The following is a 13,891-nucleotide window of genomic DNA, read 5'->3' on the forward strand; positions in this document are numbered from 1 at the left end:
CGCCGCCGCCGCCGCCGCCGTCTCCACCAGCAAGTTTCCATAAAAGTCCTGGTGCGCAGCCTGTTCCCGCATTCCAGGCGGGCCCAGCGCCGGCTGCAGCTGTTCCAGAACACTAGGCCAGTTCCCCCCACCCCCACCTCCGCCAAAGCGCCCGGAGAGGGGTGGGGTGTCGGGGAGGGAGACGGGAGAGGGGGCGGTGGCTGCCAACTTTCCGCCAGAACCTGCGTGTCGCCCGACTCTGGGTCGTGGAGCCTTTCACAAGGGGTCTGCCTCCACCTCTCGGCGGGGGCCGGGGACGGAAGGCCGCCTCCCGGGTGGGAAGGGAGTGATACTGGAATGGGATTCATGGATGGGCTGGAGCTGGCTCCCCAACACCCACACAGCCGGTTTGCCCTGGGGCCCACTTCTCTCAGCAACTCTTCCTGTCCTGGTTTCTAACCAAGACGCTGAGCCACTCACTACCTTATCTTCATCCAAAGCATGACCTTTGGCCAGTTTTTCTTTTACTGCTGAGGCCATAGGGCAGCAGTCCGGGGATCATTTCGTCTGTGGCTGTCCTTTTCTTGGCTCTCCTCTTTAACTCCAAGGAGAGTGGTGATAGAGGAGAGTGGAAGGGGGAAGGAGGAGAGGAGGTTAAAAAAAAAAAACAACCCTAAAAACAAGTAATACTTATATAATCTTCCACGTTTCCTTAGTTGAAAGCAAATCGTCCCCGGTCCTTCTAAACCTACATAAAGACACCTGCGGATATTAGCACCCATGGGCCTTTTCAACCTGGACCACCAGCCTGTCAGTTAAACCCATCAGACAACCCATATTAAAACCTGAAATGCTTATCCAGAGGGGGGATTCTTCTGGTTGGGGAGATCTTCAGTTCTTCGCTGCAGGCAGAAAATAAATAAAATATCGATGAAAGAAAAAAAATTTTTAATTGAACTAGCATCCACAGAAATCCACCAGGGACACCCACTTCCAACTTCGAGTTCTGGGCAGACAGTGGTGCTCAGGTTATATTCTCAGGGTATTGAGAAGGCTTTCTACTCTCAGTTGTAACTTCTCTTCTCCACCCCATCCACGTTCACTATTTACTCTGGGTGGAAATTCTTTTAAAAGGTATAAGCTGTTCATTCTTCCATTAGAGAAAAGTTTCAGATTGGTAATTAAAACAGCTACTTAAACTTAATCTAATACAGACATGTGACGTGGGTGACCTAGCTCACCCTGCCCCCTTGCTCCCTTCAATACCATTATCTTGACCTTCTTTAGTTCACGGAACTTTCCAGCTTCAGGGCCTTTGCACCAGCTGTTCTCTCTGCGTGAAATCCTCTTCCCCCCACTCCCTACCTACCTAACTTCAGTATAAGCTTTCGCTGTCTGTCTACTTGAATGTTGCTTTCTCAGAGAAGTTTTCCTTTCACTCCCAGTCTGTGCCAGTGTCCCCTATTATAAACTCTCATTTTACCCCTTTCCTCCCTACACTTTCCAACTTCAAAGGATACATTTATTTGTATGACTTAAAAGAAATGCGTAGCTCTCTTAAGGGACATCCACTCAGTGGATTCACCAGATTGAACAGACTGCTCCATTCTTCCTACAAAACTGATAGCTACCCACAACATGCAAGGCCTATTTCTTCTTTCACCAATCCATCATTCATTCATTCATTCATTCATTGAACAAATACACAGTTCTAGATACTGAGGATACAGCAATAACAAAACAAAAAGCTCTGCCATCGTATTCGAGACATTTTGTGGAAGAGGGCAGACGGTGAGCAAATAAACTATGTACTTAGTGATATGCTCGATGGATAGATCCAGAGCAGTGAAAGCAGGGAATGCTGGGAATGGGGCAGGTAGATACTGTTCTTGTAGATGGCATGGTTGGGGACAGCCTCACATAAATCAGTCCTGAGAAAAGTGAGACGGTGAGTTAGATAAATCTCTGGAGATGCATGAGAACATGAATCATGTAAATATCTGGAAATACTGGGGGAGAGGGGTCCAGGAGGAGATATAGAAACCCCAAGGAGGGGGGTTATAGCTCAGGGGTAGAGCATTTGACTGCAGAAACCCCAAGGAGGATCCTGACATGTTCTAGAAAGAGGAAGGAGGCTTGTGCAGGTGAAGCTGGGCAGGCCAAGGGGGAAAGAGGACATGGAGTGGGGGCAGGAGACAGCTGGTAGAGAACCCTTTCGCCCAACGTTGGAAGGACTTTGGCCTTTAAGGTGGGTGGCCATGGTGGTTTTGAACAAAGTAGTGACATGATCAGACATATTTTTAACACGTTCACTCTGGTTGATATGCTGCAAATACACTAAATAAAGCGGGGAGACCATCTGGGAGGCTTCCAAAATAACTGGGCTGGCAGGTGATGGGAGTTTGGACCACAGTGATGCCTGTGAGGATACGTGCTTGGCACTTTCTTTTTCTTGGTCCATTTAAAGAAGTAGAACTGGGAGATTTTGGCAACAGATTGAACGTGCGATGTGAGGACCAAGTTTTTGACCTGAGGAGTAGAAGATTGGAGTTGTCATTTACTGGAATGAGAAAGACTGGCGGGAGGAGGTGAAGCAGCTATAGTCAGGAGCTCAGTTTGGGACATGCTAAGTTTAAGGCTATCGGAAATCCAAGATTCGTCAGTGTGTATGAACATTCCTCATATACCTACCCTGAGACACTTGGGTTTGTTCTTCAACTTGATCGGATCAGTTGCGTGCTCTTGAAATGACATCAACATTACAAAAGGAAGAGCGATAAAGGCAGAATGTGTTATGGTTTTATAAAAGCTAGGATGAAAGTTTTGAAGACTTGATAAAGGTAAACAATATAAAAATTATCATCAAGCTAGGTGTGGGGAAGACAAATGTATAAAATTGGGTACAAAATTATAAAAACTAAGGGGACTCGGCATCCATTGCTTTCCATGTAAATTTTTTCTCCTTCGTAAGTAAGGGAAACTGGAAATCCCAGATGATCATTTAGTGGTGTAGTTTATACAACGAAGACATCTCAGAATACCGACTGGATCCATATTCCAAGCAAAGGTCTTGATCCTACATCAAGGCTGCCCAACAAAAAAGGTCTACCTTAACTACAGAATGACAGAGTGTACTGTCATTCCTTGCAGTGGCATCGAGCCACTAAGATGACCCCAAATGATCCCACCATTTAGTATCTACACCCTTGTGTAACCTCCTTCCACACTGTGTCGAAAGGTGGCCTGTATGATCAACATAACATGCTATGTTAGCATGGCACTACGGTAAGTCACTTCCAAGTCTAGGTTATAAAAGATACTGTGTCTTTTGCCTTGATACCTCTTGGATTACTCAATTTTGGGAGATGCCAGCAGTAGTTTTAAAGACTCAGGCAGCTCTGTTACGATGCCCACATGGCAAGGACCTATCGCTCCTTCCTATCCCTGACAAGAGCCATGTGAGTATGCAAATCTTGACAGCGAATCTTCCAGTCCTGGTCAGACCTTCATATGGCTGCAAACTCAGGAGAGACCCTAAGCCAGAACAACCGGACATTCCCAGATTCCTAACCCTCAGTGACTTTGCCAGATATTTGTTGTTTCAGGCTGCTTAAGTTTTGGTATAATTTGTTATGCAGCAGTGGATAACAAACACAACTGCTTTAACCTACTTTTTAAGATTAGCCACCCCCAACCACATTAAGGATCCAGTTCTTTTTAAAGTCTGTGGGCCTATCTCTTGCAGTGTCAAGAAAAAAAAAAAAAGGCAAAGTTCTGGAAATCATATCTTTCAAGTGCTTGCAAATGTCAAAGTGCTCCTCTGTATTCAAGCATTATGGTATTATTTTATTTCAAACGTAGCAAATTATAAAAGTTCTGTAATCTCCTATATATAAATGTACTTTGTGAAAGGCTTTTGTGATACACATAAGAGACAGTTAAAAGCAAAACACTGAGGTGGTATTTGATGTACCCACTACTTTGCTGTGGCTTTCAAGTAAAGAATAAAGTGTCGTAGGAAGGTTTGCTTTTCTCTTCTGTACTGGAATTTAGTCCTTCCCTGCACAAACGATGAAGGTTACTTAGAGAGAGGGGGGTGGGGAAAAAGAACCAAAAACACCTTAGCAGACGAGAGAGCTGTGCAGCATGATCAAAGATGTCAGCAGCATGAGAAGAGAGCAAGATTAAAGGAGAAGAGGTGGCGGAGTAAAGTATCACAGAATACCTGGTATGAAAAGAAATACTACATAATAAAAGTCAAAAGTGTCATAAGGACAGTAAGGAAGACAGCGGATGAACCAAATGAGTTAACAGAGATTTCCAGCAAAGCCCTACAAATAATATAACAATAAGACATTGAGATGCTTGTAGAGACCTATTTTATTATTTTTAAATTGTTTATTAGAGAGAGACCACAGGCCGGGGAGAGGGGGATAGGGAGAAGCAGACTCTCCCTCCTCCCCCAACAGGGAGCCCTATGCGGGACTCGATCCCAGGACCCTGGGATCACAACCTGAGCCAAAGGCAGATGGTTAACCAACTGAGCCACCCAGGCATCACCCCCTCCTTTTTTTTTTTTTTTTTTGCTTGAGACATATTTTAAACATATCTAAAAATTCAGAGACGTTTAAAAATTTTTTTTAATTTATTTACTTAAATAATCTCTATACTCAACATGGGGCTTAAACTCATGACCCCGAGATCAAAAGTCAAATGCTCTTCTGACTGAGCCAGCCAGGCGCCCTGAAACCCAGAGATGTTTAAAATATACAAAGCATGATATTCGGGGGCGCCTGGGTGGCTCAGTGGGTTAAGCCGCTGCCTTCGGCTCGGGTCGTGATCTCAGGGTCCTGGGATCGAGTCCCACATCGGGCTCTCTGCTCGGCAGGGAGCCTGCTTCCTCCTCTCTCTCTCTGCTTGCCTCTCTGTCTACTTGTGATCTTTGTCTGTCAAATAAATAAATAAAATCTTTAAAAAAAAAACAAAACAAAACATGATATTCGGGGAGTGGGATCAAAGAGGATGGCATGGGACAGCCTGGAGGATGGCAGCCGACACAGAAAACAAAAGATGCGGCTGAGGTGCTGCTCCAGCTTCCCGTCCACATCCAGCCCCGTCTCCTCGCTGTGAAGAGTGCCCGCGGACTGTGTGCCTTGGACTGTTTTTACATCCAAGGAAAGTCGCCGTGCCATCTGGTGCCCCCAAGGCCAGCCTGGCAACATCCCCTCGCCTTGACAAAACGTATGTGGGCTCTGACCAGGAAGTGGGGGGAAGCAGGAGGTCTGAATAGGGACAGATGCACGAACATGAATTAGGTAAGTTTATAGTGTGCTTAACGGCATTCCCAACCCAAACACTTTATTAATTAAAACACAAGTATTCTGGCTTCACTCATCACAGAACTGTCCTTTCTCCCACTTTGTCCACAGAGAAGAAATGTGCTTTGGCACTTGATTCCAACAGTTCTGCAGTCGTCGGTGTTCTCTGTGCCTGTGTATGTGGTCTTACGGCCACCACACCACGAGCTCCCATAGGACGTGGTCTGATGAGACCAGTGTGATCTTGCAAATATGCATATAAGCATTGTATAAAACACTCAATACATCAGTAAAATGTACCATCACTATTTTATTTGGCAGTAGTAGAAATACATCTATGTTACAGTGCTTATTTTAGCTAAAGAGCCAGTGCTATTTTTTTTCTGCTACTGTAGTGTTTCACCTTTACATAAATTAATAAGTACAATCCCTACATTTAGGAAATAGACACATTTACTAATGAGCCGAGTAAGGACAATACATGGTTGTTGCAAACTAAGCCAAACAATAACATAACAGAATCACTAGGAACAAAGAAAGAATGCCCATTTCCATTATTTCCATTAATCACAGATTATACAAATTCTTAAGTCTCACTTGCAGAGAAATTTCTAGATGTAATTGATCCAAGCAAAAAACAAAAGATCTGGATTCAGTCTAATTCTTATAATCACTTTGAAATTCCAAATAATTTCCTAAAATGTGTTCACATTAAAGACAAATTGTCATGAACATAATTTTAAATTTCTGATTATGAAAGGTCACAGAGAAGTGTATCAAATGTTACTTTGGCATTCCTATTTAATAGGTTTAAAGGAATAATAAACTGAATTCTTTTGTGATACAAATAATCGCTCTTTAGGTAATCATTTAAGCAGAAAATGTGACTTTTTTTTTAACTGAAGTGTAGTTGACAATGTTACATTAGTTTCGGGTGTGAAAACGTTACATTTTAAGGCAAGAAAAAGTTTGTAAATATTTTTTATAAAGCCAGGTAATTTAACAACAATAAAAATAAATGGATCCAAATAAAAGTACTATTTTATGACAAAGTTTTTTGGAGCTGACTATAACCGTATGAGACTCTTGGCTTCTTTTTTTAAAAAAAATCTCATTTTGACATTTTTTAAACATATTGTAAGCCTTAAATGAAGAAATAACTAGCCTTTTAGTTGAACAAAAACATAGAGAAACCAAAACAGAAAGAAAGTTACCAAACATAAATCACCTGAACACGGATCTTTTCTCTTCCAGAAAACGGGAGGAAAAAAACATTTTCTCAGGATGAACTCAAGGCCCTCTGATTATCACATACACAGGGACGGTAATAGGACTGGTGGTGACAATGGCAGTTTTCTGACTGTACCAGCATGCGTCTAACAGGGTTTTTTCCAAAAAAGCTCTAGACTAGTTTAATCTTTTCTTTTCTTTTTTATTATTTATAACATTGCTTTAATTGTTTAACCCAATTTCAAGGCAAGCTGAAATTGGTACATATGTCTTAAGCACGTCTGCTGTGGTCAGAACCATTTTAAAGAGATGTTTCTTTTAAAAAGTTCAAGTTTCTTCCCTTATAAAACAGAGGGTTTTTTTTTTTTACCTATACTAATTACCCTGAAATTCTATTTGGTCACTCTTGTTTCTTCTGTCAAAGGCCACAAAAAGAAAGCACTTTTTTGAAGTAGTAGCTACATAACTGACCAGAAATGAATCAAACTCAAATGCTGAATTTGACAAACTAACCTCTTGAATAAGGGCAACTTTTTTTTTTTTTAAAGGTGAAGTGTAAAAGAGAAAAAAACCCACCTTCTGGAAAGCGATTCATCTTATCTGATGAAATAAATTCCCCAGAATTACCTTATGTAGTAGCAGCATTATTAAATAGTGCAATTCTTCAAAATAGATTTCAAATAATATCTTCCTCAAATAAAAAAGTAATTAAGTTTACTTACAGCTCTGTTTATAAAACCACAGCTTAAAACATTTAGCCGCCCCCAACCGTAAGATAAATATAAACAATACCTGTCTTGCCTACACAATGATGGGAACATGTGTGCACACACACACACGTGTATGAATCATTCAAGGCCAATGGTACCCAACAAGAAGCTAAAAGTACAAGATATGAATTAAAAAATAAAACAACACAGAATGCAATTTTTAGCTTTGATACTTCTAATGCTATTCCTCCATCAATAATAACAATTATGAGTAGCCAATTGTTAAAATTAAGAATATATGTAAGAAACGTCAGGAAATAAATATCTGAGCAATATTTCATATTGTTTAATTCTGTAACCCACATATTATGGGACACAGTATACATGCCAACAGCATAAAGATTCTGAAACTTGTATTTTGTAACTAATTATTACATAAGTGTGGCACAAATGTAAATTTAAAACCTTAAAAGATTATGCTTTTCTCCCTCACTTTTCATTTTCTATTCATTCGTCAGAAACTAGGCACTTTAATCTAAAAATTCATTTTTTAAAAAATATATTTTAGATCTTTCTGGGTAACTCCCTCCCGAAATAAATAAAGCTCACCTTGGGAGCAAAATCAATGAGTCCAGTGCTTTGATATGCTGAGTGAGCCACTTTAAATAAGCGATATATGGTTTAGACACAAAATTAACACGGCTCTGAATGTATCTAATATACTCTGAAGAACCCTACTCATATGAACAACCCATTTGTTCATTTATTTACCATAAAGGACATGAAATATACTTCCATGCCACTAAAAAAAATATTTTGTTTTGTATTCAGGGGGAAAAATACCTTTAAAACCTCATTAAGAGTCAAAGTATGAATATTTTTTAAATTGGGCATAATATGACAAATTCCCAGTGCGCTCTAAGTTCTATAGGAGGAGAACTTAGAAACTATTTTACTGTATCCACATTAGTATCTTCAGATATTGGGAAACAGTTTCAAAACTACACACAAAAAATCTTAACAACTTCTTAGAGTTAATAAATGTTATCTTTTTAATCAATGGATCATTCAAGGGAAAAATGCTCTAATCTATAAAGAGATAAAAAAAAATTTCTTAGGTCTCATTATTCTAACTTACAGGACCAACAATAATATATTTTGGAAACTGCAGCAAATCTAATATAAACTTGTAAACTTCTCAGTGTCAATTCATTTAAATGTTTTATAATGATACTCAGCCATTACAATTTCTTTGATTCAAACATGAGCAAATGCACGAGCAATAACGTAAGCAGTACGTATTAAACACCACTACTGCCTAAACTTGATTGAATAAATAACTTTACAATGAAAAATACATTTTCAGGCAAAGTTAAATTTGTTGACACTAGGAGTAATATATCCTTACATAAGGGGGCCACGAAGGTCTTGGCTACAGTGTATATTTTCAAGGTGCAAAGCATAAAAACAGAGCTTTTGAAAATGATACTGGACATCTAAGACAGCTTCAGGAAGACAAATCAACTAACTCCCAAGTACTGGTTTTATTTCAAGCAGTATTTCTGTAAAATATACAACATTTCATGACTTAAATTATTACGTAAAGACTAGAAAGCATCACTTTGGATATAGTACACAGGGATTCAATGACAGAACTGTGTAAATACAGTATGATCACTCATACCCTGAGTCCATATCCCCCAATTCCTTATAATACATGGTACAAAATCAACAGTTACCTTAACTATTTCATAGTACATTCCAACCGTATGTTCTTTATGGTACTTATTGCACTTTGGCTTCCAATAGGCCACTGGACATGACATGACCATGACTACTTAGACAGCTACTTGTATGCCTCAGTGCATCAGCTCCAAGATAGGCCGTCAAGAGTTCAGTGCGGCGAATAAGTAACTGCATGAGATCTTCGGCCAAAGTCTCTATACTGGAATAGCGTACCTTCTCGAAGTCAAAAATGTCTTTGAGAAAGAAAAGAACTTGATTCTGGAAAATGAACACAAAACAAACTGGCACTATCAGACCAAAATCATATTAATCTAAATAGTTATTAATATTGTGGGGTGTCTGGGTGGCTCAGTGGGTTAAAGCCTCTGCCTTCGGCTCAGGTCATGATCTCAGGGTCCTGGATCGAGCCCCATATTGGGCTCTCTGCTCAGCAGGGAGTTTGCTTCCCCCTCTCTGCCTGCCTCTCTGCCTACTTGTGATCTCTGTCTGTCAAATAAATAAATCTTTGAAAAGAAAATAGTTACCAACATTGTAACAAGCACTGAATTAGGAGTCAGAAGGCCTGACTTCCAGTATTAGTCTCTTATCTCATTGGAAAAGGGACCTTGAACAAGTGATTAAACCTTTCCTAGGTCTCACTTTCTTTTTCTGTAAAATCTGGGATACTACTACTTCTCCTTTATAATATTCAGGGCTGACGTGAAGATGAAAAAAAAAATCTATGGCAAATGCCTAAACCCTAAAGCACTGTAAGGGGCTATTATTAATTCTTTCTCAATAATTGATATTTTCAGTGTTACCTCTGAACACTGGTACTACTTTAAGACCCAAGAGTAAATGATTTCCAATAGTTGTTAACTTTTATTTCTTTTTTAATTTTAGAGACAGAGAGAAAGCACAAGCAGGGAACGGTCAGATGGAGAGGGAGAGACAGAGAATCTCAAGCAGACTCTGCACTGAGCGTGAAGCCCCACTTGGGGCTTGATCCTACAACCCTGAGATCATGACCTGAGCCAAAACTAAGAGTTGGACACTTAACTGACTGAGCCACCCAGGCGCCCCTGTAATTTTTTTTTGTGCCCCTATAATTTTTAAGTTTTTGGGTTTTTTTTTTTAAGATTTTATTTATTTATTTATTTATTTTTGTGAGAGGAGAGAGAGTGTGCACATGTGCATGAGCAGGGCGGAGGCAGAAGCAGAAGCAGGCTCCCCACTGAGCAGAGAGCCCAATGCGGGGCTCGATCCCAAGACCCTGGCATCATGACCTGAGCTGAAGGCAGTCGCTTAACCAACTGAGCTACCCAGGAGCCCTAACTTTTAAGGGTATATATTTCTGTATATAAAAACTTAAGATACATGAAAATTAAAAATTTCAGGTCTCAAACCAGTGGAAGATCTGAAGGATATTTCACTTCAGTAAGTTAATACTTGTGCTGCAACTCATTTTTTTACTGTAGTATGGTTGAAATACAGTGTTTTATTAGTTTCAGGTGTACAACACAGTGATTCAGCAAATCTACACATGACTCAATACTCACCATGGTAAATGTAGTTATCACCCATCACCATACAATGTTTTTACAATATTATTGACTATATTCCCTACGTTGTACTTTTTATCCCCGTGACTTACTTATTTTATAACTAGAAGTTTATATCTCTTACTCCCCTTCACCTATTTTGCCCATCCTCCCAATCCCCTCTTCTCTGGCAACCACCAGTTTGTTCTCTGTACTTACCATTCTACATATTTTTTTTGTTGTTGTTCATTTGCTTTGTTTTCTGGTTTCCACATATAAGTAAAATCAGATGGCATTTGTCTTTCTCTATCTGACTTATTTCACTTAGCATAATACCCTGTAGGTCCAACGGTGCTGTTGAAAATGGCAAAATCTCACTCTTTTTTGCTGAAACTCATTTTAAACAAGTTGTATTCTACTTGTATGTATTAAGTCACAGGCTGTTATGCCATGATGGGGGGGAAAAAGTAATTCCAAACAACAAAAAACAGAAATACTTAATTTCTATCCCACAGAAATCGGGTGTTAAGAAGTACTAGGAAGGCACACTTCATAGATTTGCTTGACTCTATAACTGGATGAGTCGTTAGCAATGAACTTGTCAAGCCCCCTCATTTTACAGATGAAGAGAAGGAGGACAGATCTGTGGATGATTTCCCCAGAGTCAGGCTGTTCATTCATTCATGATAAACTTAATTCCCAGTCCAAATTCTTCCCACATACCTTACATTTTGGGAGTTCAAAAAAAAACACGAGTCAAAAACTGATCAGTCTTTTTGAATGACAGTAAGATAATTACTTCCTAAACATTTAAACAAATGTTACATTAACAGCACATAAACATAATGATTTAACTTTTTAAATGAATAGAATGAAACATGCAAACTTTCAAACATCAAAAACTTTCAAATTCATACTGATGTTTACTTTTATTTGCTCCTTGAAACTCAGCCTAAATTCAAGACTATGAAATAGTGAGACTTTTCTTGGCACTATGCAATGCAGAAAATTCTGCAACGAGCTGTTACTTGTGTTTTGGCAAACCACTGACATTGGGATACAACCTTAAACTCCCATGGTATCTCTCACAACTGGGGTTTTATCATTCAAGTTACCTTAAACCAGAACTTACTTCTAAATTGCCTACATGTGCAACAAGGCACATTATTATTTGTTTTATACATTTCTAAAGAGTCCAGGTGAAGAACAGCCGTCTGCAGCAAGTTGACTGGGACACGGCGACGCCACACAAAAGCACGCATCCATTACAGAAGGAATCGATAAGAGGAATGGACTTGCTGCAACTATTCCAGAATAAAGCACCAAATCTATATAATAAATGTTCCACTGGCGTTTAAACACTGAATTTAAGTGACTTTCATAACTTTACCTTTCACTCACATTCATTTTCCTACAAAAGCAAACACAAAACAGAATAAAGTCTCCATCCACTTTTCGAGTTAGAAAAAACGAGATGATTCAATGACTGAACATACCTTAAAGAAGCAACATAAATCATAGAGAGAATTTCTAGGACCCAAAAAGCCCCAGGCGAGGACAGGGCTGATTTGCTCACAAATGGCATAAAAATGGGCAAAAAATCCATCTGGGATCTATTGGGAAGTAAAGGAGAATTGAGTTATTCTTACTTTCTTGAATTAGCTATCTCTAGCAGAGAAACTTAAATTGCTATCCACCATAAGATCAGCTCTTTCTGAGGACAAGGCAAGGGTGAAGGAGGAGCCAGCCTGCTAGGGAACTGAATAAGCTTACAAGTAACTTCTGGAGCCACTTTGTTTTATATAATTTTCGTATCCTAGCCAACAGTTTCAAATGTGCTGAGGAACATTATTTCTTAAAGGCATTTTTCACCTCATAAAAATGCTTCATAAAAAAGTAATCATATCAGTGTTACAACCAAGCAATAACAAGATGCTATGGTATTCTTTGGCAGTATAATTCTTAGGATGAATGAGATGACCATGGTTTCAGCTATTAAACAGTTCCCCTCAATCACTTAATCAGATTACCTGAAAAAGACCAAACTGATTTTTAAATGACTAGCACAAAAATATGCTTATTAGAATCCCAACTTTTAGTTGAGGAACCAGGTATTATTGAAGCATTTAACTGTATAATTACTACCTCTTCTTGTGTAATAGTAAAACATACAGTTGTAATTCAGGAACCTCTCTAAGTTTATTAATAACTTTCTGAATTTCCCTTGTTAAATAACGTCCTGTGGGATTTGTCATATAGCATCAACTGGGGATAACTATGCCTTAAGATTCTGTCTCCTGAAGGGGTTATTTCCAAAACATCTTCTAAACCTCGATTTAAAATATACATATACTCTAGCAGCAATTACCATTTAATGAGTACCCGTTATATTCCAGATAAAGTGCTAGGTTCTATTTAATCTAATAAAACATTCTTGAAAAAGTAGGTCATGTTAACATTATTTTAATCATGTAGAAAGTGATACATCAAAGGAGTTAAGAAACCTGTCCTTTGTCACACATAGCTAACCAGTGAAAGCCAAAAGGTTACGAAGGATGCACCAAAGTTATTAGTCTGAGAGGTTCTGCGTATATTAAAATTCTAAACCCCATAGACTCTAACTGTAGTAAGAGTTCAGACAGGTAAGACATTAGCATGAGCTGACTGAAGAGACATGCTTCCCCAAGTAATAACATGAGCTGAACTCAACAAGATGTAAAATATATTTAAATACACAGGAAAGAGTATGGCATTCCAGGTATAGAAAATAGTTCCCCAAGAGGTGAGATATATAGGTAATCTGTGGATATGGACAGAAGACTAGTCTAAGGTATAGGATTTATGCTAAGAAAACATAAAGTTATAAATGTTATTATTATCATGATTATTATGGAAACTACTATTTATTAAGCTCATTTTTATATTTACTTTTCATTTTATACTTAAATGAACCTGGTTAATATTATCTTATTTCATCCTTACACCAACCCTATGAGTAGGCACCAATTCCATTCTGCAAACAGAAGTGGAGGTCAGCCGATGGGAACTTGCCTGAGGTCAGAACAGCTAGTCTACAAGCCCAAGTCTACAAGTCTACAAGTCTACTCCCTAGCCCCAAACCAGTGGTTCCCAAATGTTAAGAGTTCATAATCATCATTTGAAAAGCTTGTTTAAAAACACAGGGTCTCTGAAATCTTTTTTTTTTTCTTTTTAAGTTTATTGAATGATAGACTACAAAGCTCCCGAAGAAGGAGGGGACCTGAGGTTGTCCTCTGGAATCATTTTAAACAAGAATTATTCACATACATGGTCCCCAGTTATCTTAAAAATTCTTTCAGAGCCATTTCTAACCCTAAACCTTCTTTCACCTAGTAGAAATCCCATGCAT

The 13,891-nt window shown here is 39.0% G+C and overlaps 1 protein-coding gene across 4 annotated transcripts in view; it reads right to left on the bottom strand.

The window, feature by feature from the left end:
* Positions 1–5,587: 5,587 nt before the first annotated feature.
* MIGA1 (mitoguardin 1) overlaps positions 5,588–13,891 on the bottom strand; it is a 96,498-nt gene continuing 88,194 nt past the window's right edge. For 2 of the 4 annotated variants that reach the window (XM_047726472.1, XM_047726473.1), the window contains exons 15-16: positions 12,000–12,116; positions 5,588–9,241 (exon numbers count right to left, since the gene is read on the bottom strand). In XM_047726472.1, the coding sequence (XP_047582428.1) occupies positions 9,023–9,241; positions 12,000–12,116 (336 nt within the window). In that variant the 3' untranslated portion in view covers positions 5,588–9,022. Of the gene's footprint in view, positions 9,242–10,830; positions 11,915–11,999; positions 12,117–13,891 lie in introns of those variants that run through there. The other 2 variants (XM_047726474.1, XM_047726475.1) reach the window with 2 other exon arrangements.

The sequence above is a fragment of the Lutra lutra genome, chromosome 4 (genome assembly GCF_902655055.1).
Source record: "Lutra lutra chromosome 4, mLutLut1.2, whole genome shotgun sequence".
Classification (NCBI taxonomy): domain Eukaryota; kingdom Metazoa; phylum Chordata; class Mammalia; order Carnivora; family Mustelidae; genus Lutra; species Lutra lutra.